This window comes from Marmota flaviventris, chromosome 1 (assembly GCF_047511675.1).
Source record: "Marmota flaviventris isolate mMarFla1 chromosome 1, mMarFla1.hap1, whole genome shotgun sequence".
NCBI lineage: Eukaryota > Metazoa > Chordata > Mammalia > Rodentia > Sciuridae > Marmota > Marmota flaviventris.
In genome coordinates this window covers 3,516,772-3,543,709 of record NC_092498.1, presented here as the reverse complement: position 1 = coordinate 3,543,709, position 26,938 = coordinate 3,516,772, and the positions used below count along the sequence as shown (strand labels likewise).

Here is a 26,938-nt window from a genome sequence, read left to right as displayed (position 1 = left end):
GGGCCGCCATGGAACGCCGGCGTGGGGACACTGCAGGGTCCCTGCACAGATGTGCAGCCCCGCGGGTCCAGCCACCCGAGCTGACCCTGGCTCCGCCCCCTGGCTGCCTGCTCACCACGCTCTCCTTTGTTTCCCTCAGAGGAGATTCTGAAGACCCACATCGCGCACTGGTGGTCTCCCGATGGCACGAGGCTGGCCTATGCCACCATCAACGACTCCCGTGTCCCCCTCATGGAGCTGCCCACCTACACGGGCTCCGCCTACCCCACCGTGAAGCCCTACCACTATCCCAAGGTGAGCCGAGCGCCAGGAGCCGGGCCCTGAATCGCTCATGAGCCCCGGGCGCCCAGGAGCGAGGCGGTGGGTAATCAGGCGTGTGGGTGAGCAGTGCCGTAGACACAGGCAAGATCAATTACTTCTCATTACCTTGCATTAAGTTCCCATCTTTGTTGAGTGGAATTCGTTGGCAGGTTTACTTTATTTTAAATAATTGAGTGACTGTTCATCATTCGCCTGAGCTTCCCTGGAACCAAAATAAATACATTGCCCTCACCGTGACACTGGGTGACAAAAACCGTGGTACCACACTTCCTCTTCATGAGCCTTCGAGGACATGACTTCTGAGAAGTCCGAACAACTTCTGGCTGTCCCTGGGAGGGGCTGGCCAGTGTACCTTGCGCTTGGTACACAAGGTACAGAGTGAGATCCTTGCCCCAGGGTGAAGACATTAGGAGGTAGACCTCCTGGGTGAGGTCACCTCCCGGTGACCACCTAGGAGGTGACCAGGCCATGAGGGGCCTTCACAACTGGGAATAGTGCCTCATAAAGGAGGCTCTGGAGAGGTGACCAGGAGAGGACCCAGTGACAAGGCTCATTGGTGTGGACAGGGCCCTCACCGACCCCCAGTCTGCCAGCACCTTGATCCTGCACCTGCAACCTCCAGAACTGTGAGAGACACATCGCGGCTGCCTAAGGGCTTCCCAGTTTGGGGTGTTTTGTTATAGCAGCCTGAATGGACGAAGACCGTCAATTTCTGACCCAAAGAGCAGCAGAACATCCAGGGTTCTCTGCAGGGCACGGGCATCCAAACTCACTTCATTACCGAACACAGCCGTAACACTCAAGGGGAGGGCCTGGTGCTAAAAAGTCAGCCCACTCACCTGTGGGAGGCTGAGGCCAGGAGTGGGATGCAGCTCCTGTCCACTGGCTTCAGCAGCCACTGGCCACACTGAAGGGAGCCCCTCCCTGCTGGGCCTCACTCCACCTCTGAGAGCCAGCAGTGCCTGCCCCTCCCCTGAGAACTCCCTGGACCTACCAGCCTATGGTTCGCTGCCAGAGGAGCCATACTGTCGGTGGACGTTCTCCACCGACCGCTCACCCCCTGGCTGGGCTGCGTGCACCTTCCCCCTCTAGTCTTTCCCTTCCCGTGACGGTTTGCCAAGGCCAGCAGAACTCGCTTGACCTCAGCAGAATGAGCCTGTTGGACGGAATGGGAAGGGGCAGGTGTTCTGGGAAGGGAAAGAACTGTCCTGGGTTTCTCCTTTCTCACTTTAAAGTTCTACAGGTGGCTGGCCTGTCCTCCACACGGTGAACGCCATGCCTCGTGCTGAGTTCCGCCCTCCTGCAGTCCCACATGTGCCTCTTCTGGGAAGGCTCTGCAAGGCTGGGGCGCTCTGCAGGCCAGAGGTCACTCACTCACGTCTCCGCCCCTTGGCTTCACAGGCTGGCAGTGAGAACCCCAGCATTTCCCTGCACGTCATCGGCTTGAATGGACCCACCCACGACCTGGAGATGATGCCCCCTGACGACCCACGGATGAGGTCTGTTTTCCTCCCTCTCGTAGGTTAGAGGAGAATTGAGATGAAAGGTATTGTGTGGTCTCCTCGGGACCAGACTTGTCTCACTAGTAAGATAAATATCCAAGAACGAGGTGCATTTTCTAGTGTTCCTTACTGCTTTATGATTGGGTTTCCTGAGGGGAAAAAAACAATGAATCCCGGTCAGCAGGTGCTGCAGCTCAGCCGACATCAGGAGTGCTGACCCCCGGGAGGCTGGGCTTTTCCCAGAGGGCCATGTCTCGGGTGGGTGGCACTGATTGCACGTGGCACACTAGATGGCATTCACTGGGAGACCTGGTGCAACCTCCCCAGAAAGTCCTTGGAGGCAGAATGTTTTCAAAGGGTCCCCGTGTCTGGAGCAGCCCTAGAGGGAATCTGTAACTGACCAGCTCCTGCTGGGGGCTGGTGATTCCCACTGTTCTCAGGCCAGATCTCCCACTGGGAACAACCACGGAGCACATCAGCAATGTGCTCACTGACGTGTTATTATCAGTATCTGGTTTAGTAGGTTTTTTTTGTTAAGTCAAAACAACTGAGTAGGATCTGCCAAAGAGGAGCCTCCTCAGTATCAGTTCAGCTTTGCCCCCAAATTCAAGCAGCCGGGGGCTGATGACACCACCAGTGTCCAGTTACGTCCCAGGTGGACCTTCCTCTGTTGAGACTATGGGTGGAGACTCGAGCAGGGAGCAGCGCGGGGTGCTGGGGGTCCGCACGTCCACAGGTCCCCACGGCACTGCAGAGGGGCCTGTTTATGCCCCAAATCATTCATTCGCGGCTCGGCAAATATCCAGCGCCAACTCTGTGTGCCTCTAGCCTGGCTCTTCGTCATCGTCAGAACCTTCTGGCAACTTCTAAAACAAGAGGCCGGGCCCTCTGCTCTGGCTCCCGACAGGTCTAGCTCAGTGGTGGATGCCCAGCACCCTCTGAATGGCCTTCACGCTGTCCTCATCCAACCAGGAACCCGCACAGAGCCGGAGCTCCCCGCTCTTCGCCCTTAATGGGACCTGATGCCGTGGTCCTCGGGAGGGCAGAGCGGACACGGGGCTGCTGTCCATCAGGGCTGTCGCTGCCCTCTCCCTGCCCTGGATTGTTCCTCCCCCTCCCACAGGAGGACCAAAGTCTCCCCAGGGAGGAGGTGGACCTGGCCCCCGGCAGCTGCCCCAGGGCCTGGCTCTGCCGATCTGTCTTTGGCAGGCTGCCCTCGGTGTGCGCTGCTCAGAGGAATCAAATCAGCTTGGCTGCTGGTGTTTTTCTGGGATAAAACAAAGTTCAGATTATTACTTTGGCTCCTCTCCTGAAGACCCACAGATCTCACTGTTCCCATCCCCGCCAGCCTCCTGGGGCCTGGTCCAGCCAACTCGCTGAATTAATAGGGAAAGTCACCTGGAAAATCTCAGCCATCTGTTGGAGTTAATTGAAAGTCTCATTTAGTCAATTTGGTGATGCTGTTTCCGCAGGCATGATTAGCTTCAAGGACAATGAAAAATTAGCCTCAGTCAGAACTCGACGTTTGGATGCTGGCTGTTGGGCTTTCTGCTCGCTCTGGTTTCCTCAGCTAAATGAGATGACGCGTTCCACGAGCATTATGGATGTGTAATGAGCAGATGCTACTTCTCTTACTGCTCCTCTGTCACACATCCTGAGACCTTAAAGGCGAGGCGAGCAGGGGTAGGTCAGAAAGCAGAGACCAAAGGCAAGCAGCTATCGCCCCTGAAGAACACGGTGCCCAAGAGCTTGGATGAGCCCCCAAGCCTCCCCTGTGCTCTGTGCCATCCCCCCAGTCCCCACAACCACGATGACAGGAAACGCTCTTCTGTTTTGCTTTTTAGTGAGGCTGAGGATAAATCCAGGGCCTTGCGTGGGCTACTGGTAGGCAAGGGTTCTGCCACTGAGCTATCCCCAGGCCTGGGCAACTGGCCCGAGACCACAGAACTACAGCTTGAACCCTGGTGGTCGGCTGGAGATCATCCCCCTAAGCCAGGGGTCATCGTCGGGAAGCTTTAGCGATGAGTGGAGACTCTATAGTGCGTAGGGCAGGCCCCCAGCAAGGACTCCTCAGGGCCCAAACGCAGCAGTGCTGAGGCTGGGACATCTGGCTTAACTGTGACACTGTCATCTCTAGGGGGGTGGCCTCCTCTTCAGACATGCCCTGCATCCTGGCTCTTCTCACACCTGCGATCATTTACTTACTGGTGACGGTTCTTCAAGTCTGCACCCCTTCTCCCCTGCAAGCTCCAGTTTCATTGGAGGCAGGGACAGGGCTGTGCGGCCGTCCGCCCTTCCGCACTCCAGCTTCCCCGGGGGCCTGCTCGCACCTGGCTCCCTCGGACACCGCGGAAGTCAGGCCAGTGCTCTGGAAGCCCTCTGCTGCCACGCACTGTGTCTCTGTGCCACACGCTGTATTAGGACTTGGGACAAAGATTTGGTGGCCTCCCCACGGGGAGCTCATAGTGCAGAGAACTGCGACGGCTCTCAGCCACTGGCCATGAAGAATCATGGCAGAAGCCACCCGTGGGAGCAGACGACCCCCCACGGCGGGCCGTGGAAGTGCTGGGTGGCCCCACGGTGCACAGGGTCCAGGCACCGAGGAAGCCGGCCAGGGACGTCTGTTTAAAGACAACTAAGCGCAGCAACCCCAGAGCCGCTGGGCACCCCCAGAGCCGCCCGGCACAGCATGGGCAGGCGACCGCCGCCCAGAACGCCTGGTTGCCCTGGGAGGAGCCACCCGACCTGTCCAGGAAGCATAAGGCATCTCTCCTGGGGGCAGAGAGGAGCAGAGGCAGGTCATCACGCATGCACCGGCAGGCTTCTGCGGGCCCACACGGCAGCTGCGCTGATAAAACACATGGTCATTTTTGCTGGTTTCCTCGGGCTCTTCTGCAGCCATTGAGCGGGGTGTTGAATTAAGATGTGGCAGATACTGGCAGTATGGTGCCAAAGACGAGTTGAACTGTGCTGTGGCAACAGGCGATGACAGACACTGACCCAGAGAGCAGCTAGAGGTGTAGACCTCTGCTCTCACCCTGTCCCCTGCCCCAGCTATGTAGTGACCTTAAACATCATTGTATGAATGTCCAGTGCTGAGCTTCTAATTATGCAGTGATGCTTGATTGCTGGCATTCTTAAGGGAGCTGCTATTCCTGTGGTCTTCTCTGACCCTAGGCTCTTCCTTCACACGCAATGCCCATGACACAGCCCACACCGACTTAGATATAAAACAACCTTTTTTCTTTACAATTTATGTAAATCACGATATGTTGACTACTTTTTACTAAGAATTCGGGAAGGAAGTCAAAGATCACTGGAGCAATAGAAATACCACAGGATGACAGAGTCCACATTCTTCAGGGCCTGAGCCACCTCCACTAGCATCACCTCCACTTCCATCACCACTGTCTCTACTATCATTATCACTGTCTTCACCACCTCTATCACTTACACCATCAGCTCTACCAATACCACGTCTACCACAACCACCCATCCCCACCATCACCCACCTCCACCATCACCACCACCTCTACCACATCACCTCTACCGTTACCACCCCACCTGCATCACCCCACCTCAACCATCTCTATCGTTATCTCCACCATTACCACCCATACCTCATCACCTCCACCTCTACCATCTCTACCATCTTTACCACTATCTTCACCACCACCACCTCCACTGTCTCCACCACATCACCTCCACCATCATCATCATCACCACCACCTCCACCATCATCATCATCACCACCTCCACCATATCACCTCCACCATTGCCACCCCCACTCCACCATTTCCACCACTATCTCCACCTTAACACCACCTCCACCACCACGACCACCTCCATCATATCACCTCCACCATTACCACCCACACCTGCATCAACCCCACCTCCACCATCTACACCCCCACCTCTGCCACCTCAATCACCCCCATCATCACCTCTATCAGCACCACCTCCACCATCTCCACCACACCACCTCTACTATCACCATAATCACCACCGCCTCCAGCACATCAATATCTCGACCATCACCACGATCACTGCCACCTCCACCATTATCACCTCCACCATCACTACCACCTCCACCACATCATCACTTCTACCATCACCACTATCATTACTACCATTATTATCACTCCACCATCACTACCATCTCTGCTACCTCAACCACTTCCACCATCACCTCTATCAGCACCAACTTCACATCATCACTCCCGTCCCCACCATCACCACCATCTCCACCACATCACCAAACCCCCTCTCCTGGTCTCTGCTACTGTCCATCCTGAGGAACACTCTGCCTCTTTCCCTGACATGAGCAGGGCCTACTGCCTGAAATGTGAAATCCTGTTTTGCCCACGCAGCTGGGCTTCAGGGATTGGCCTGGCATCCTCTAGTTGCATATTTGGTTATTGATAGAAGCAGGACCTGAACAGAGACCCCTGACACTGAAGCTGCTGCTCATCCCTGTTCAGAGCTGTCACATTTACCTCATGTCCCTCTGTACCAAGCTCCAGCTGGCGTGAAGCTAGATGGGGGGTGTCACTGGCAATACCTCTCTCCTTCCTGCTTTCCTCCATCCGCATGGGGACTCCCTGGACGTCTGAGCCCTCCTCAGCACGGTGGTTTTCACCTGCAACGGAAGATGAGCCCCCTGCTTCCATCCCCGAATCTGCCACCTACCTTAGCATCGTCCTGGTCTCTCTTTTGTGTTATCTCAGCAGTTCTGGGTATATGGACTTCCAGGTTTCTTTGAAAGTCATCTAGATATGAACTACAATTGCAGAATACTCTGCTGCCCTCACAGGGACTTCATTCCATTTCTGCCTCATACATTAGAATAATCTTCTGGGTTCCTAGAGATCAAATGAGCTCATCTTAGCAACATCAATTCAGGGACATCAGCTCAGCCAGACAGCCCTGTATTCATAGTTCAGATCTGAGCAGGTCTTCGTTATTCACTGGGGGGAAGCTATAGGGAGAGACTTGAGTAATGCAGAAGTTCCAGGCTTTGGAATAAGAGACTCCACCACCACCACCATCAGCACCACCACTATCTCCACCATCACCACCAACTCCACCATCGCCACCACCTCCACCATCACCGCCACCTCCACTATCATCATAATCACCACTACTTTATTCTGTTGATGCACTGAAAAGAAAATTCATAGAGTTGCTGCTGATCGTGGGATTCTATGCTCTCATTAATAAGATTTCCCAGCACTTTATAGTATCTGGGAATCAATCTCAGATGTCTAGTGTATTAGTCAGCTTTTCTTCACTGTGACAAAATACCTGAGAAAAACAACTTAGAGGAGGGAAGTTTTATGGTGGCTCACCATCTCAGAGAAGGGCACAGCAGAGGAAAGCTGTTTGGTAGCTGGGCAAGGAGGGCTGGGCACATCCCCAAGGATCCACCCCCTTCAATGAGGTCCTACCTCCTATAGTTTCTACCACCTCCCAATAACCCACCAATCATGAACCCATCAATGGATTAATCCACTGCTGAGGTCAGAGCTCTCATGATCAGCTATTTTCCCAGCTCTGGACATCGCTGCATTGGGGACCAGCCTTCGACACTTGAGTGTGGAAGGAGATGCTTCATATCCAAACCACAGCATCTGCATAAGAGGGTTCTGGTGAAGAAATGGAGGCAGGTGACTGTCCTAGCCAGTGTGTGAAAGGGCAGCCGATCGATCGTTGTGAAGGGGCTGGAGCCATCCACAGGCCTATGGATGGAGGAGACATCAGAAAATAGCACAGCATTCTGCTGCCCCACCCTCGTAGATAAGGCACCTCTGGTGGCCCGCAAACTCTTTCAGCACAGGACAGCCTTGGCCTATGGAGGTGTCGGTGACACACCAACTAGGTTTCCCAAGCCCCAGCCACAGGGCCACGAGTCGATGGCGGTGAGCACGGAGGGTGAGGACAGCTCAGCTTCCTCCCACAGCCACAGCAGGAAGTTCAGTGCATGGATCTGGTGGCACCTGGGACCTGGCAAAATTCCCGTGCCTGTAGAGTTTCAGAAACGCAGGAGGCGGGGGCGATGCGGCCACACCTCTGCCACCCACAGGTCAGTGAGGGGCCCTGCAACCCTCTCCCGATGGCTTCTCTTCCTGAGGCTCACGAGGGTCCATTCCTTCCACTTCCTCCACAATGAACTGAGGAGGAGAGGGAGGCCCACGGAGGGCGGCCGACGGAGCAGGGTCGCCCTGAGGTCATCTCGGGGCCAGGCCTGCCATCCAGGTTTCCAAACCCAGTGACCCCGCGATGTCGTTCACCTCTCCTCTGCCCACTCAAACTCCTGTGTGGCTCTCAGAAGCCTCTGGAAGCACTCTCCCAGCTCCCAGCTGCCCCTGGTATTCTCGTGGTGAGAGAGACTTTCCAGAACCTGCTCAGTGCTGCCAATGAGGGTTTAGGACAGGTCCCTGCCCTCCAGACAGTCTGGATGCCACATTGGGCTGATTACCCCCATCCCTACTTCTGGCCATGGGAATGATCTCTTCCGTCTCCCCAGGACCTGATTGCCAAGTCGGAGAAGGGTTGCAGCACAGTGTCTTGAGCTGAGGACAGTCGATCCCCACCGACCCTCCCCTCCCCACGGCACCTCCTGCCAGAGAGCCGCCAACACCCTCTTGCCCCTCACTGGACTCGCTGCCTGTGGGTCATGCTCACAGGAGTCCCTAAACCTGGAAGAAGCAGGTGCCGTCCCTGGAGGTGCTCAAGGGCAAGGGCCTCTCGTGCTGCTTAGCGTATCAGCTGCTAGAATGGCTTACGGACCGGGCCAGCCCCAGTCCAGCGCCCTGCTGGGTGGACACAGCAACTCAGCAAATCTGGATTTAGACAGGGAGAGACTTTAATTGAAAAGAAAGACCCTTGCAAAAGGAGAGCACTCCAACCGCAGAAACCTGCAACAGCTCAACATCGAACTTCTAGAGGGAACCCGGGGCAAGCCGAGGGCAGAGGAGCCCTCAAGGGGGGCTGGACAAGCAGGGGATGGCCAGGGGAGCAGCTTGCCTTGTTTGAAGCAGACCTGGTGGAGGGTAGCTGGCAGCACCCAGGAGCACGTGGCAACCACAGAATACAGTTCCACTCGAGATCCACCATCCAAGACGCGTTTCGAAGTAGGAACAAGGACTGTCCCAGTGGCCGGTAGACAGGTGGACAGGGCAGGATGGGAATGCTGGAAGATGAGGCAGAAACTAGAACCAAAGCCCCGAGGGAGATGGCTGAGAAGGGAGGGAGGAAGAAGCCTCGTGTCACCCTGGCCCTCAGCTGCAGAGAGACCCCCGAGTGGTCTTGACGCTGAGCCAGAGGCTGCAGGCCTGTCGGAGCCCAGAGTGGCCAAAGCAATCAGGACATTTCCTTGTCAGTGTGAGGCCTGGCCCTGGGTGGCCAGGGACAGAGAGCGGCTTCCTGGAGATGGCACCCGGCGCATCCACAAGGTGCTCGCTGTCTTTGATCCGCCCGAGCCCAGGAGTCACTCTCCGGGGACCCCCTGTAAAAGGAGGCCCCAGGTCCTTTGCTGCCTCCTGCCTTTCTGGTCGAGTCCCTCAGGGCTCAGCACTTTTCTCTGGTGTTTTAAGGGCCCAATCCCCCTACTTCACAGGCCGCCATCTCCGTGACAGAGACACTCTGAAAGGGACAGCTGTGCCCAGGAGCTCGGGGCCTTCTCTGTGTCCGCTGATGCTCAGCAGGACAGAGGGCACACTCCATTCCTTCCCCACAGCATTTAACAAAGGCACCCTTACCAATAAGTGGGTAGGGGAGGGCCGTGCGCAGGGCCTGCGGCAGCTGGGTCTAACACCACCTCAGCTCTGGGGGGCAGGGGCAGAGCCAAGCGCAGCAAGCCACAGTGGCCTGGGGCTGGTCGGTGGAAGGACTGTGAGGAGGAAGTGAGTGCCCACCATCGTCTCCCCTTGCTTCACTCTCCTGCCAGTGCTCCCAGGGCAGCCAGAGCCTCTTGATGGCATTGGCACAGGCAAGCCTGGCCCCTGTCACACAGCAGGATGGGGACCTGCAGGGACACGTGGAAAATTCCCGACATATCCTCATATGACACCAGGTTTAACCAGGAAATGCCTCATCCATATTGCAGGACCGTGAGCAGGTCACGTGTGTGGGTGCCTGGAGGGTAGATGAGGGGTGGGTGGTGGCTGGCTGGAGGGGTGGGTGGATGATGGATGGGTGGGGGTGGGTGGGCGGGTAGAAGATGGCTATGTGGGGGGATAATGGATGGAAAGGTGAGTGGAGGGTGGTGGATGAGGATGCCTGTGAGTGGTCATAGGTGACAGGTAGGGGGGGCATGGGTGGATGGGTGGATGGGTGGCAGACTGATGGGCATGAAAACAGAGACCTGGAGAAGGGACATGAGGAGACTCGCTCCCACCAATGGATCCTTTCTTGTAAGGCCCTAGAACTGCTGAATGAGGACCCAGGGTCCCTAAGATGTGTTCTCGCGACACTCCTCCCCTCCCTCCCCTGGCAGCCTACCCTGTGCTCTGGCCAGCCCCCAAGGTGGAAGGAAAGTAGCCTGGTCTGTTTCTGGCCTGTTCCTGAGTTGAAAGTGAGGTCACAGCATGTGCAGCAGCCACACTCCGTCCTGAAGTCCTCCTTCCTCGGCTTCGTGGGGTGCGCTCCGCCTGCAGACATTTCGCACCAATGTTCCTCGACTGGAGGGCAGGCCCGGGCGGGGGCTGTGGGCTTTGGCATCCAGGGCACTGTGCTCCGTGTCTTTTCAGTTGCCTCTATTCAAGCTCATCCTTTTAAAAAAAAACTTTCTGTGGCGATGTTTCCCATCCCAGCTTGATCCGAGGGACAGACGCTGCTTAAGGAAATGCCAGGTTAACTGCAGGCTCTTGGTGCCCCTAGGTAATGGGGCGCTTCCTCCCTCGCCCTCTCTGGCCACACCACTGTCAGAACCTTGGCCAGCACTTGGAATGCCAAAAAGTGACATGGCACATGAGTCCCTGTGAGAGCAGCGCTCTGTTAATATTTTACAACAAACAAATGGGCCAATTAAAAATGCATGGCCCCTGTGGGCTCTGTGTGAAGGCGCCTGGCTGGGGTTCAGGGAGCTCTGCCACCTTCGCAGCCAAGCTGTGCTCCTGCAAGCGCCCCTCCCTCCCACGTGCTCCGTGCCTGGGCGCGCCCTTCTATTAGAGCAGCTCCCTGCCCTGACATAAATGGCTTCCTCCCCTGTCTCCTTCCAAACGGGGAGCTCCCCTGCAACCGCGTCTGCCCATCTCCCAGGGCTCAGGCAGAGCCTGTGGACAGCGCACTAAGCCACTAAATGCTCTCTGTGGGAGGCGGTGCATTCAGGAGCAGATCCAGTGCTTTAGAATAAAAACCGCGTCGGCAGCACTGCTCCCAGGCACGTGGCCTTCTGTTAACATCTCAGTACTTTGCTCTCTTTAAAATGCAATTTCAATGATCATCAAAACGCGATTACCTGTTTTCTGTGTTCACGAAGTCCCTCGCTGTCCATCTCCACGCTGCATTGATCCTCACATTTCTTCCCGTAACCAGTCCCGTCTTTTCTTCTGCCTCATGTCCAGCTTTCTCCTCTCCTTTAATTGTGGCCAAGTCCCCCTTTGTCCTAAAGCACTCCTGCCTGGTCACAGCGATTCATTCAAAGCAAGCGCAGGAAGGGCAGAGAGGGGAGTAGAGACCCGGGAGGTGCTTGGAGTTGTCCTCTGCCCCCTGCTTGCAGACTGCCCCTCATCTCAACCCACTGGTCCTCAAACGGAATCCAGAGGGAGCCCTATTACACCGCCGCTGCTGACCCTGCCCAAGTTTCAGGTGGAGTCTGCGGGGAGACCAGAGACTTTGGTTTAATGCCCTCCTGGTGCCGCTGGCCAGCCTCAGCTTGAGAACTGCTGACTTGGATCAGTAAGACGGCGTGGGGACTGTCCCCGCTACCTCTTTCTCCTCTGGTGACGAGCCTCAGCTGATTCTGCCCCAGGCCTTTGGTCCCATTGCTGTTCTGCCCTCTCTGGGTAGGCCAAGCTCCCGGAGTGAGGCTCCCGACAGGGGTCACTGCCTCTGATTGCTGCAACCTGGGCCAGGCGACACAGGACGGGGGGATGGCCTTCTCTCGCCCATCTTCGCCTCCTTGCAGGACACACAAGGGCAACAATCTGGGTCCTGTTGCTACAGGACCATGTGGCTTCTCCTTACGTGGACCTGAGCAGGGGTGGGGGGTGGAGGACGGGGAGGTGGGCTCAGCACCTGCGTGTATGTGGCGCCCACTGCCACCGCGTGCCAGCCTCGCTCTTCCTCTGCCCGGTCCAGATGCAGCTGGGGGCAGACACCACTGCCAGATGCCAGCAAGGCTGGCCGTCGGGGTCACTGCAGGACTTCCATGACTCCATGCATTTATTTCGTCATCGTTGATTTTTCTATAGTTTTGATTTTATTTCTTATTTGTATCAAAGTAGCACATATAATGCTTAAAGGTAAAATAATATGGAAACTAAGGCTCTTCCCTGAGCTTTTCTTCTCCCTCCACCACCGGGAGGTGACTTTCAGCTCCCTGTGGCTTCCCGGGCTAGTTACCAGCCTGTCACCAGATAATATGTCCAGTTCCCTGGTTCTATTAATGTATGTATTTTATTGTATTTCTCATATGATAAAAAAGAATTCCACACATTTACTTCTGTACCTATTCCACCTTCTCTGTGTATATGTGCATGTTTTCTCTATTGGCTACGTTTATAACCAAAATAACATCCTCACGAGTTTTTGCATATCACATCTTAACTCCCGAGTTTGTAGAGTGAGCATATCAGCCCTGCCCTTCCCGCCCCCCCGCCCCTGCAGGCCTCTCCTGTCCCTCCCCCCTCCTGTGTCCTCCTTGTCCCCAGTCAGGCCGCATGGAGGCTGGCATCTTCACCCTCTGCCCTGTAGCCGTAACTCAGCTTCCTTGCTTTCCTGCAGGTGGATTCTAGAAGACTAAAGTCCGTGGGCAGCATTCCCATCATCGTAGTTAAGTAACTGCTTTTCGTGGTAGAGCCCCGTGATCATATTCCTCTTGTTCTCTTTATTTTTCCTGGATCTTACATTGTTTCTGGGGTTTCTTGAACACTTAATTTTATTACATCCTCTCTTCCCCCAAGTTCTATCAGGCTCTCTTTCTCGCTTCTTTCCCCAACTCCAGCTCTCCGTGCGCCCGGCCTGCTGCAGGGTGGCCTGGCTGCTCTCCACAGCGGTGCCCGAGGCCGTCCTGCCCCGCCCCCCAGGCTGGCGCCGTGGCCTTGGGCCTGCACCACCTTCTTGCCCATCTGCAGCACACCTCCAGGTGCCTGTCCAGGGAAGGGCCGCTGGAAGCAAACTCTCTGATTCTCAAATATAGAAGTGTCTCCTTTTTCTCACATTTTTTTTTAAAACTTTACCTGTATTAAAATGAGGGTTTCAAAGGGTCATCATCCCTCCAAGTCATGGGTCGCGCTCCGCGGGCCCAGCATTCAGTGCTGCTGCTGCGCCTGGTGCTGGTCCCACACTGGTCCCTAGTGTCCTTCCAAGAGCTTCTGGATCGTGGAACAAGGATCCAAGTGAGTTCTGCCTTCCTTCTCGCCTCTTGGACCCAAGACTTGGGACACTCCTGTCTCCTCTGCATCTCCTGCACACGGCGTTCTTCCTGTGCTGCAAGTCCCAGGCCACCTCCTGGCCTCCGCTCACAGTGTGTCGACCCTTCCCCCAGCAGGGCACCCTGTGGCTCTGGTCCCTCTGTCTGGAGGAAGGTCCTGGGGTCTGCGGCCTCCTGCTGTCCTCTGTCCTTGTGGGTGTGTGGGTGTCACTCCTTCCCTGTCCCCGCCCCTAAGTCTCTGGAGTGAGAAGAAATACGTGGGTGTGAGCTATCCACAGCCCTGTCAGAGTCCCCAGCTTCTCACCTCAAAGTGACCGCGGTACAGAGTAGAATGACCTCAGGTAATGGCTGTGGGCAGGCGGCGAGTTTTGCCTTGTGATTGTCTTCCTTCTTGTTTTTAATGCTTAAGCCATTTCTCGGGCCCTGTTGGCGGCCGAAATCTTCGTTTCCCCAGGACTTGGAATGACATCTTTTTAAAGTATTAAATTCATTCTCGTGTAAACCATTGTGTTATAAGGCTGCCCAGAACTTTGGAGGGACAGATGGGACTATGGGGGACCGTGGTGCGCCTGGGGAGTGCACCTGGGCAGCTGGGGCCTGGCTTCTCTGTGCTGCCCTGAGAGAGCCCCAGCACTACAGTCAGCGGCACCGTGACTTCCCACGTTGTCTTCTCGTCTTTGTGGCCATGATAACGCAGGTTGGTAGAGGCCGCCTTGGACTTGCTAGCCAGCCCCACGGCACGCTAGAACGCTGATGTGGCCGTGCCGTGTAAGCCAGCTCAGCCTCGAGGTCACAGCCAACGCCTTTTCTTCTGTCTGTGACTGTTTGTCCCGACAGCTTTGAAACGGAGCCGAACACAGTGCGCAGTAGGCACCGGGGAGCACCTCGCTGCCGGGCCTTCCGTGTGCAGAGGTTCTCCTTTCTGTTAGCAGGTACCGCCGTTGCCAAAGCTCCGTCCCTGTCCCCGGTGCCAATCCCATAACAAGGACACAGTTTTGAGAAAAAGGAAAAGGAAGGTTTATTTCTTTACTAGCAAAGGAGAAGCACAGGGCACTCCTTTCCTGGAGTTTGGGATGCTGCTCATCAGGGAGAGCAGGGGGCTTTTAAAGAGTGACTCAAAGGCTAGTCGTGTTCTCTGTTGGAGTGGTAATCCACTTGTTAATTGGAGAGGGTCATTTCTGAGACCCTCTGGTGCCATCCAAGTTGAATCACTTCCTTCCTGTGGTGGGTGTGTGCTCAGGGACAGGTGACTCCCTGGGACGGGGAGGAAGGTGACCCTGTGTCCCCTGAGATTAGAGAGGGGGAGAGATTAGGGAGGAGCAGGGAGAGAGGAAGAGAAAAAACATGTCCTTTTAAAAATAGTCACGGTGGCAGAGCAGCCAGGGCCACCTTCAGAGCACCACGCAGGCCCTGTCCACTGCTGCAAACCTCACACAGCAGGAGCAGGCCCTCCGTCCGAGGTCACCCTGGGGAGGCACTGAGCCTGCCGCATGGCCCAGGTGCCGCGGCCTCCTCTGAAGGCCTGGTGGTGAAGCTTCCTTGTGGCAACTGCACTTGGTTTTCTTTAAAAATAACCAGAATTCACGCTGGGGTTGAGGCTTAGTGATAGAGCACTTGCCTAGCATGTGTGAGGCACGAGGTTCAATTCTCGGCACCACATATGAATAAATAAATAAAAACAAAGGTCCTCAATCACTAAAAAAAATTAAAAAAAAAATTTTTTTTTAAATGACCAGAGCTCACTTGGCACTGAGTCAGATGACAGAGTGCGGTTCTTAGGGTCAGGAAATGATGGGACATCTCTGCACACTGATGAAATCAATGTAAAGCCCCCCCCCAGGGTGAGGCAGGCGAAGGGTCCCAGGGCATTTGGACAAGGATGGGTGGGAGGAGGGGCAGATGCCCACAGGACACCCCCCTGTGCTCAGTGGGGGAGACAGAGGGCTGACTGAAGAGCTTCCCTTTTAAAGAACTCTTACTACATAATCCTTACAGAGACTCTTGGTTTTTATCATTTCAGGGTTTTAAAATAGGTCTCATATTTCACCACCATAAAACTCTCTAAAGTGCCACAGTTTATCTTTAATTTCACATGAATGAAGAAAGTGAGCAATGGAGTCCCCTGTAAAGTTAGTTGTAGATGCAAAGCTTCCTCAGACCTGGGGAGGAGCTACCCCACCCCAGCCAGGGGGTCACCACACCAGCCAAAGTCACCCCCCAGCCAGGAGGTCACCACACCAGCCAAGGTCACACCCCAGCCAGGAGGTCACCACACCAGCCAAGGTCACACCCCAGCCAGGAGGTCACCACACCAGCCAAGGTCACACCCCAGCCAGGAGGACTCCACACCAGCCAAGGTCACACCCCAGCCAGGAGGTCACCACACCAGCCAGCTCACCAGCCAGGAGGTCACCACACCAGCCAGCTCACCAGCCAGGAGGTCACCACACCAGCCAGGTCACCAGCCAGGAGGTCACCACACCAGCCAGCTCACACCGCAGCCAGGAGGTCACCACACCAGCCAGCTCACACCCCAGCCAGGAGGTCACCACACCAGCCAGCTCACACCCCAGCCAGGAGGTCACCACACCAGCCAGCTCACACCCCAGCCAGGAGGTCACCACACCAGCCAAGGTCACATCCCAGCCAGGAGGTCACCACACCAGCCAAGGTCACACCCCAGCCAGGAGGTCACCACACCAGCCAGGTCACACCAGCCAGGAGGTCACCACACCAGCCAGCTCACACCGCAGCCAGGAGGTCACCACACCAGCCAAGGTCACCCCCAGCCAGGAGGTCACCACACCAGCCAGGTCACCAGCCAGGAGGTCACCACACCAGCCAAGGTCACACCCCAGCCAGGAGGTCACCACACCAGCCAAGGTCACACCCCAGCCAGGAGGTCACCACACCAGCCAAGGTCACACCCCAGCCAGGAGGTCACCACACCAGCCAAGGTCACACCCCAGCCAGGAGGTCACCACACCAGCCAGCTCACCAGCCAGGAGGTCACCACACCAGCCAGCTCACCAGCCAGGAGGTCACCACACCAGCGAAGGCCCCCTGGGAACTGGGCAGGCTGGAGCCTCATTCTTAGTACAGTGACCTCCCCCCCCCACTCAGCTACCTTCCTCCCAACTAGAGAAGTGAAAACAGAAGAGGAGGTAGCACCCCATTCAGTAGCAGGTGTTTCACAACATTCAGAGAAAGAAACGGTGTGGCTGCCACTTCTGGAGGTGGCCTCTCCAGGGCGGTGTCCTCGCCTTGCCCTGGCTCCATGCAGGAAGCTTGTGCTGCCTTAGGCGTTTGGTGACCGAGGACTTCAAGTGTGAGCCGGAGAACAGCTAGGTTGGCCTCGGAGTTGCTACCGCTGCCCCAGGACCCGGCTGCAGCCCAAGCTCCCCACGGGACATTCTTGACGACTTGTCCCAACAGTATTGCTAGGGATTTGGTTACCAAAAGGAGGTTTGCATCCACCCATGAATTTCAATTTATGATGTTTCATATGCAAAATTAGGACATAGAAAGTTGACAATAACACACAGGCCTATTTGACCCCTATGAAGAAGACTTGTGCAGAACACCACCCTAAAAAACAGGAAGACACACAGGATGTTTCCAACAAATGGAAGTAAAACTAGGCTTGTCCCTACTCAGTATGAGGGTCTTGGGGAAAATCCGTCACCCTGGGGCTCTTCCCTTTCCTTCTTGATTTCATGCCCACGCAACGTGTGCTGGCAGAGTGAACACGGTGCCTGTGGGGCTTCACAGGCAGCCTGGGTGCAGACTTCCTGGACAGGGAAGCAGCTCCCAGGCCATCAGTCACTCCTGTCCGTTGTTCCCAGAGCCCTTTAATCCCATGCAGACTGGAAGACCGGCTGTGGTACCGCGAAAGATAGAACTTGTTCCATGTGAAGCAAGTCCCGAGCTCAGATCTTGAAATATTTTTAAGGATCAAAGTGAAGTAAAATGTTTATGGCTACAGATGTTCAGAGAGATAACAAATTCCATCTTCATAAACGCTGCTCCAGCCCTAGAGCAGTGAAACTGCTGGGACCTTGGGAAATGAGGCCCAAAGAGCACATTGTCTGTTGGAGCAGAAGCCAGGGCAGAGGACAGAGGGAGGTCACAGACCTGGTAAACACCCAGCCCGTTTACGGGGAGCAGGGCCTACAGGCTGGGGAGCAGGTGGTGTGAACACAACTGGCTGCGTCTTGAAAATCATGAATTGAGCCACGCATTGTAAACTATGCCCAAGTGCCAGGCTCTTTGTGCACGTATCTGGGGTGCTACTCACCACCATGTCCTCTGCAAATTCCCAGCATGGGCAGGTCCAGAGCCCCTCCTGGCCCCATGCTGGGGACCACCAGGGTCAGACTCCTTCTGCTTGGAGACTCCTCATTGTCATGTACCCTTGATTTAGGGCGTTATTGAAAACTCGGTTATTAGCAGGTAGATCTGGGCAATGCGAGGCCCTCAGCGATTTGATTTCCTGGTTGACGAGGGCTGGCTCTAAGCGTCTGGCTGTTTAGACCTTTCTGTTAGGATTACTATTCTGTGCAGTGAGGCCGCTCCCCTGTTGCCTGAGATGCACCACAGCTTTTAGTGATAAAAGGTCTTGTAAGACCACAAAGTAGTGGTTCTAAACAGTAGATCTCATTATTGATACGTTGGTGTAGGTGATTGAACAGTGTTAGCTGGCTTCTAGAACATTCTTGGCATTCACCCGCAACTCCTTTTGGGCACTTAGTTTCCTGACATCTTCTTCTTCTTAAATGTAAGATTGGGGAGAGGGGTCACACTTTTTTAGAAAGCTCTGGGTGAAAGAGTGACCCAAAGCCCCAGTTTCCCTCCCATGTAACACTTAGGAGATCAAACCAAGTTCACCTGAAGCAAGAGCCAGCATCCCCAGTCCGACAGAGAACGCCACTGGGTATTTTGACTTTAAGGAAGAGGAGGGCACAGCAGAGCCGTGGCAGCCCTCATTAGCTGGGAGCTGGGGTCTCCAGGAAGCCCCTCTCTGGCCCCTCTCTCTCCCCTGCCTGGCTCTTTCTCCACCCTGCCTCTCATCCCACCCCATCACTGCCTCTGGAGTTGGGCATTTACCTGTGGATGAAGCCCAGATCAGCAGTACACCATGTCCAGTGGGTGACCTCAGGGCTGGGACATCCCCACCTGGGTGGTGCAGGCAGTGGCTGTCTCAGAGTGCCTGGCTGCCCACACGATTCTGTGTCCTCCTGCATTCTTGACAAACCCATTCTAGAACTGCAGCGGCCTCTGTCACCCACACATTATGGTCATGGACCCTGTACCCAGGGCTGTGGTGTGACAGGCTCCTGGTCTCCTGTGCTCCCACAAGGCTGCTCACTCTGTGCCTTTCCGTGTTTGCAGGGAGTACTACATCACCATGGTGAAGTGGGCGACCAGCACCAAGGTGGCTGTGACCTGGCTGAACCGCGCGCAGAACGTGTCCATCCTGACCCTGTGCGATGCCACCACAGGGGTGTGCACAAAGGTAGGCGGAGGCTCCGGAGGAGTTCACAGGTGGCCCCTGGCTGGGCTGGCCCTGGTGCCACCTGGTGGGCTACTCTGGGACTGCTGCGAAAGCCCAGGATCCCTGCGACCTGGCCACCGGATCCCTCCTTGCAGCGCCTGCAGACCCTGGTCTCTACCACTGAGTTGCGGAGGAGCCCAGCTTTCCAGTTGATGCTCCAGGAGGGGAAAGGACAGGCTTGGGCGGGAGCCCCGGTGCAGTGTCCCTCAGCCTGGAGGGCCCTTTTCTGCTGCCGTCTCCTCCACTCAACCCAGAGGCAGGCTCCTCCCTCCCCAGTACACGCAGCCCCAGCCAGATGTCCAAGAGCCTGGGTGACAGCGTGTGGTAGAGTCAAGAAAGGCAGGCCGCCCCTCCAGGCTGGACACTGCAGCCACAGGGCTGGTCAGCCCGGAGCGCAGGTCCCTGGCCTCAAGTTCTGAGCCCCATGAACACACTCAGCCAGGCCTTTCAGAGACTCTGGGAATGGAAAGTGACCTTAGGGCTGGGACATCCCCACCTGGGTGGTGCAGGCAGTGGCTGGGCTACCCCAGTGACTTGTTTCCAGTTGGTCAGGGATTTCCTTGCCTCTTATCTCATTTGGAGGTTCTGGTTTGTTCTGAGGGGCTTCTCCGGGAGCCGGAGGCTGGACGCATCTTCTCTGTGCCCAATCAGCATGTGTCACCTACAGCGCTCCTCCCACCCAGAATCCCCAGGCTGAAAAGCAGCCACCAAGGAGCCCGTGGGCAGGCCTGTGCCAGCCCCTGGTGCCCTAGGATGGCATCAAGTGTGCCCAACAGCTTCTCCCTGTGTTTGGGGCTTTGTTTTTATTGGTGCATCTTTCTGTGCAATCCTGTGAGATCTTTTCTCATATTTTGACACTTTCAAAGGGTTTCAACCCACCAGTATTGCTCCTTAGAGCGTCAGATTAGATTATGACAGTGTTCCCCTGTACACACCAGAACCCTAGAGCAGCGCAGCACCCGAGCTTTGCCTGTAAGCGGGCACACGCCTGGTCAGCAGTGACCACCAGAGGGACACACCGCTGGCCAGTGTGACACCAAGTGGAGTAAGTGCCACCGTCTTCCGTGGGATTCCTCTCTGGCGGGGATTGCACTTGTCGTCAGGGACAGTGGCTCTCTTCTTGTTCAAGGACACTTGTGTTTGGCACTGAGCCACAGGAGGAGAGGGGGCGCCTCCTCTGCCTCTGCCGCGCTGCCCGTGCTGGCGAAGCCGCCGTGCAGGAGAACAGATTGCTTTCTGCACTGTTGACCACGCAGCGCAAACAACACCAAACCCTCTCTAATGCTCTTATTTCCTTTCAGAAACACGAGGATGAAAGTGAAGCTTGGCTGCACAGACAGGTAACTGTCCCTGAGGAGTGCTGTCATCCCTCCCGAGCCCTCTGCAGGCCCGAGTCTGTCCCTTCCCACGGCTTCTCCCGCCCAGGCACACGGGGCTCCCCAGCCAGGAGCACAGAAGTGTGCAAGGCTCCCGGGATGGGAGGGCAGTGAGGCTCTTCCCCGTCTCACTGGAAGCCCCCAGGGCAGGACTGTAGAAGCTGAGTTCCCTGGAGACAGTAGAAAATCGCTGCTCTTTGGGACAGAGTGTTGGAGAGACGGAGGTTCTCTAATGCGGTCCCTGGGTGAACCCAGAATGATGAGTCCATGAAGATTGCCAACGTGAGCCACGCTGCTCATGAGAAGGGCAGCCTGGTCAAGACTCCTGCTTATTCCTGGGGTGGTCTTGTCGATGTCTGACCCAAAGGGGACACCGTTGAGGTCACCAGGCCCCTCCTCACAGCCTCCAGGAGCTCTTTAACCTTCAGATAAAGTCAGGTCGTTAGAACAGGCTGTGGGAGCTCGAGCCTAGAAAGACCAGGACTGGGGCGTGGCGAGTGCACGCACACACACACACACACACACACACTCACACACCAATCAAGAGAGGTTGGGAGAAGCTGGGGTAAGTCAGCCTGTGATGACAGTACTTTAAAAATAAACAATAAACTCACACACAAGAAACCCTCAGCACTACTGTGTCCATTTTCGTAGCAAAATGCCTGAGCGCACCAGTGTGTAAGGAGGAAAGGTCTATTTTGGCTCGTGGTTTCAGAGTTCACAGTCCCTGGTGGCGGGGCCCACTGCTGTGGCCCCAGGTGAGACGGTGCCATGTATCCAGGAGCTCGTGATGAGTACAGCTGCTGGCCTCCTGGTGCCCGCGAAGCAGAGAGAGCTTGCTTTGGTAACGAAGGCCCTCCCCGCAAGCCCGTGGAGCCTGAATCCACCAATGGATCACCCCACTGCTGAGGTCAGAGCCCTCAAGATCCAGTCACCCCCAACCCACCTCCGAACACTGCTGCACCAGCGACTGGGCCTTCCACAGGGAGCTCAGGAGGGACATCAAGATCCAAACCGTAACAACTGGTGTTTTCTTTCTTCAGCTCTTTTTGTCTCATTCCAAGCTCTTGCTTTAGAAGGAACAGGCAGGAAAATTTTTAGATCTGTTCTTTCTTCTTATCCCAACTAAGGAATAAAATTGTCTTAAAATCCTCAAGGATTATTGTGGAATAGTACAAACACACTTTTCTATTGAAACAGTACCTTCTACTTATGAAAAATAACTAAAGTTGGACAATAAAACTATCATCAGAGGCCCTCCAAGAACATTCTAGCGCTCAGACTGCTATGTGCTTCGTTAATTGTGGAGCTAGCGATCAGTCACGGATTCTGTTAATTATCACAGGGGGAGAGACCTCACAAATGGACATGGCTACTTTAAACACATCTTTTTTCTGATACGAAAGAGGAAAGGTTCAGTGGGACCACTTTTGTTTCCCTGGGACCAAATTTGGGTGCCAAGTCCAAGCCAAGAAGTTATCAAGAATGAGAGAAAACTCAGGAACCCTAAGACTGAGCAACTGAAAGTTGTTGAATGCCACCTGGACCAAGCACCTGCTATCAAAAGTGATGTTTTCATGTTATCAGTTGAAACGTCATTTTTAAATATCAGTTGAAAGAATCATTTTTAAGTATCCATTATCTATATAGTTATATGTTTAATAAGTATTTAGAAATCAATTATTAAAACCATCAGTGATAGTTTTCTTAAAAATAGAAAAAACAACCTTAAAATTTACATGAAGTCACAAAAGACCCTGAATTGTCAAAGCAATCCTGAGTGAAGATAACAAGCTGGAGAGACCACACCGTCTGACTCCAAAACACACCTGGAAGCCGTAGTGGCAAAACGTGACCGTCGTGACCAAACGGCATGGCGGTGGTGGAACAGACTCTCCATCAGTGGAACAAAACGGCGTGGGGGAGGGGAGGCAGGAGTGGGGAGAAGACCTCCTCCAAGGGCATTGCAAACTCCAACGTAAGACCTGAGGCCACCCAACCACTAGCAGAGAACACAGGGAAGCTCCATGACCACTGGGCTGGGCGATAGTGTTCTGGATTCAAACCTAAGAGCCCAGGCAATGAGAGCCACAGTAGAGAAATGGGATTGCATCCAACTGAAAGCCCTGCATGGCCCAGGAGACCTCAGGGGGAAGAGATGACCTGCCCGACAGGAGGAAAGCCTGCAGCCCGACGCAGGGTTCAGCCCCACCACCTAAGGATCCCAGACAACTCAGTAGGGAGAGACCAAGAAGCTCCGTCCAAAGATGGGCAAGTGATCTGAACAGACGTTCCTCAAAGGGAGACACAGGTATGTTTAAAAGATCGCCAACAGGTGTGTTTAAAAGGCTCAAAGTCATTGTCATCAGAAAATGCAAATTGAAATCTCAAGGAGCTGTGCCTCGGGTCTGGTGGAATGGCACTTGTCAGGAACTGGAGAGGGTGTGGAGGAAGGGAACAGGAGTGGAAGTTATCAAAGGCCTTAGGGAAGCAGCATGGAGCCTTCTGGAATAACTAAAATGGACCTGCGTGTGATCCAGAAATCCCATTCTGGGCGAGAGCCAAAGGGCATGGAGTGAAAACGCTGAAGAGACTTCGGAGCTCCTGTGTTCATGGCGGCGTTATTCGCCGCAGGCAAGGTAAGGAGTCAACCGTCCATCAAGAGACAAAGGAAAGGTGGGCATTTGGGGTGGTTTCCACCTTCTGGCTGTGACCGGGAAAGGAGCCAGACACAAACGCCACCTGTGATATGATTCCATTCCCACAAAGTGTCCAGGGTCAGCAAGTTCCTTAACTCAGAAGACTGCGGGGTCACCAGGTGCTGGGGGAGTGGGGACTAACAGCAGTGGTCACTGGTGGAGGGCAGGAGAGGCTGATGGAAGACAGGAGAGAGGCTCCCACTCCTGCTTCCCTGTCCATCTCCCAGAGTGCTCCTGGGGAGCCCAGCCTCCTGGCCGACACCAGGGATTCACTCCTGGATGGACAGCAGTGCATGGTCCTCAGGGGCTGGGGACCGACCATCCATCTGTCCTCTGCTCCTCTTTTCCTCAGTGCTGCAGAGAGGCCTTGGAGCCAAGATCACCAGCTGGACTTTTCTGGTTTTATTGACTGCATTTCTCATGGACACCAACCCAGGCACAGGGTGGACATCCTGAATGGGATTCAGAAACCAGGTCCTTCCCAGCCAAGCAACTCAACACTTGAAAGTTGCATAGATAAAAATAATCACTCTTTTGGTTTTAAAAGGTAAACTTTAAGGCATTTAGTAGCAAACAGCTAACATTATAATAAACAAAAGCTTAAACTATACAAGTAGCCCTTAGTTTAAAGCCTCACGTTCTGTTAGAGAAACATTCTCCCAGATGCTGTGCTGGGGCCACAGCAAGAGGAGAGGGGACATGTCTGAACATCCTAAGACCATGCATCTGTGTGGACCATGGCTCCCTGATGAGATCCAGATGCAAACAGCTTCTCGTTGCCCCCTTCTTCCCTAAAGGAAAGAATTTGTGCACCCTGCTTTTCAAAGATAATCTGTCCTGTTTCTGCATCCTGCAAGGTGCCGTGATGTGCTGGAGGGTGACTTAGGAACTAAGTCTGGACTTGCCGTCTACTGCCACCAAGCTGGTGGCTGCTTCTTCAGGCTCAGGGGCACATAGCAGAGGTCTGCAGGAACCATCAAGGGAGACCCACGCTGAGGCCACAGTCCCTCAAACATCATCTCCAATGGGTCACCGGAGCTTGCTCAGACAGTGTAGGAGAGACGAGGTAGGAAGTCCTGCAGGCCTGAGACCGCCTGTCTGCCCAGAGGAGCCAGTGTCCAGGCCCCTGTTGCAGCACCTCTGGGTGAACCACAGCAGCACCGCCAGCCCTCTCTGGGCCTCGTCTCCTGCACTTCTCAGAGTGCAGCAAAACCCACAGAGGGGAGCCAGAAAGAAGAGGCGAAGACCTGTGTGGATGCCAGCAAGTTCCCTGGACTCCAAGAACACCCAGAGCAATGGCCAGTGCCCTCCGTCCACCACCGAGGTCTCCACAGCCCAGCACCTGAGCCTGTCATTCTGCTTGAAGTTAGTCCTGTGGGTCTGTTTCCTTAACCAGATTTAGGGTTTGTGGTTTCAAGATTCGGGCCGGGAGCTTGGACAAGACAAATATATGTGAATCATGGAAAGAATTGGCAGAAATGCTCCAAAGAGCCCAGAGAAGGTGTCCCGCCGATACAAGGACTCCTTCTAAATGGACCTGCTGTGAATGGAGTCCTGGGAGCCAGGAGCCATACCAGAGAGACTTCGAAGGTTCCCCCAGATCGAAGGAGAAGCAGAGCCAGGACTGAAATCCAGACCCTGGTGAGGAAGCCCTGGGCTTCGCACTAGCCACATTCCCCACACGGGAGTGGAGTCCGAGAGCAGCCCTCGGGGCAGGGGCCTTTGCTGGTGTACCACGGAGGGTTTCGGTGGAGCCCGAAAGGTCGCGTCCCAATGCCGAGGCTTTCTCGTTGTAAACACAATGCCTCTCCCAGAATTAATTATACCACATTTAATCTCTGCCAAAAGTACAAACATTTCCCCCCAGAAAACGAGGGCAGAATACCGCCTCGTCCGTCCTGCTGTTGGCAAACAGAAGTCCATGGAGAAAGGCCAGTTAATGGCTGGTCTTTCCACTCCCTGTGCTTTTAAATACCCCACTTCCAGCTCTAAATAGAAAAATCAATATTTGCAGATTAAAGGTTTCATTTTATTGCAAATATTCATGAAGATTAAATGTCATTTTAATCACGTTAGTTGATTTCTCTGGGCACATCATATTTGCATATGTTCATTCACTGCGGGGAAATGAGTTCCCGTGCCAGCTGGGTGTGTTGACCATTTGTCCTCATCCCTGCATCCGCATGGAGCTCCTGGAGTCAGGAAATAGATAGGTAGCCAACTAATTGGTGTTCACGGATGGAAACTCTCAACCGTGAGCCTCAGAGAGACGGAGATGCTGCTGTTGCGAAATCCCCTTTCACCCATCAAAGTGACAGCCACCCTGCTGGGGCCGGCTGGGGCTGAGCGACTGGCAGCTCAGTGCTAGGGGGCCTAAGGACGGAGACGAGGTGACAATACACCCCTCTGGTCTGGAATCCAGGGGCCAGCCCAGGGGAGACGGGAGATGCTGGTTGTTTCCAGGAAAAAGTGACAGTCTTTCCAGGCTCACTTGCTGACACGGTTATGCCTTGTGCTGAACTTCCCTGGAGAGGGGAGCCCTGGTGAGCCTTCCTCCAGCCTACATTTTGGAATATATAGAATTTGTCCTGTTTTTGTTTTTTTTTCCTTCTTCTTGATGGGCTATTCAGTATGTGGTGGATTTTTTTTTTCTTTCTATTTTTTTTTTTTTTGATACCAGGATTGAACCCAGGGGTGCTTAACCACTGAGCCCCATCCCCAGCCCTTGTCTACATTTTATTAAGAGACAGGGACTCACTGAGTTACTTAGGCCCTTGCTAAGTTGCTGAGGCTGGCTTTGAACTGGCCGTCTTCCTGCCTCAGCCTCCTGAGCCCCTGGGATTGCAGACACGGGCCACCATGCCCTGCGTGGGCTGGTTTTTATTAGGGAAAAGAATTAAAGGATTGAAAGGCAGAGGGAGGTTGTGATTGCTCAGAATCGTGCTCCTCCTGGTGTGTGAGAGAAGCCACTGCAGGAACTGCAGTCCCCGGGGTCTGCAGCGTGTGTTTGGGGGGCGCAGCACAGAGTTCTCCGGAGCTCAGTCTAAGCTCTCAGGTGAGCTTCTCACGTGCACACGGCCGTCTCTTGGCCCATGCTTTAGAAACTAGGGCTGCCTTTTTATCTGCCTCTTAACTTCCCCTTGTGTCTCTTCTAGAAAATCCCCGTTTGGCTCATGATCCCCAAGGAAAGGAGAGGCCCCACACAGCACTTGTTTTCCCAACTGCATCTCTTTAGAAATCACCTAGAAAATGTACCTCAGGGTGCGTCTTATCCCAGTCCACCCTCTTCAAAATCAGACAGAGCTCTGTGTTGACTTGGTCTGTTGACTCTGTGTGCAGAATGAAGAGCCGGTGTTCTCCAAGGATGGCCGAAAGTTTTTCTTTGTCAGAGCGATCCCACAGGGGGGACGAGGAAAGTTCTACCACATCACTGTGTCCTCATCCCAGGTAAGTCCTGCTGGTTTCCATAGCTGCATGTGCTGTTGGTACTCGCTTCTCGTGGCCAAACTCACAGGTCCTTTCCAAGGGCCCCAGGGGACCCCAGGCTGCTGACACTCAGGCTGGGCTCCCGAGGCGGGGGCAGAAGGCTGCACTTGTCCTGGGTAGAGGTTCTGAGCAGGGCAGCGGGTGGAGCTTTGCTCTTGGCATTAATGCTCCAGGGCACAAGTGTGAGTGTATGACACATCTGGCAATGGCAGAGGGGACTCTGTTCAAACACCTGACTCTGGGCTTCAGTGGTTGGGTAGGAGCGCCCCTGAGCAGTGACCTCAGAAATTAATAGACGTGAATTTTGACTCCAAAGTGTGCATCCTGGCAAATACAGTCCCCTGCTCAGAGGTGACCCTAAGAGGCGCTGCCTCACGCGGAACCTTAGGAACTCTTCCCTGAAA

The 26,938-nt window shown here is 54.7% G+C and overlaps 1 protein-coding gene across 2 annotated transcripts in view; it reads left to right on the top strand.

The window, feature by feature from the left end:
• Dpp6 (dipeptidyl peptidase like 6) overlaps nucleotides 1–26,938 on the top strand; it is a 624,061-nt gene that overhangs the window by 523,789 nt on the left and 73,334 nt on the right. For both annotated transcript variants that reach the window (XM_027943387.2, XM_071610694.1), the window contains exons 9-13: nucleotides 140–294; nucleotides 1,723–1,820; nucleotides 18,811–18,934; nucleotides 20,275–20,313; nucleotides 26,388–26,495. In XM_027943387.2, the coding sequence (XP_027799188.1) occupies nucleotides 140–294; nucleotides 1,723–1,820; nucleotides 18,811–18,934; nucleotides 20,275–20,313; nucleotides 26,388–26,495 (524 nt within the window). The remainder of the gene's footprint in view (nucleotides 1–139; nucleotides 295–1,722; nucleotides 1,821–18,810; nucleotides 18,935–20,274; nucleotides 20,314–26,387; nucleotides 26,496–26,938) is intronic.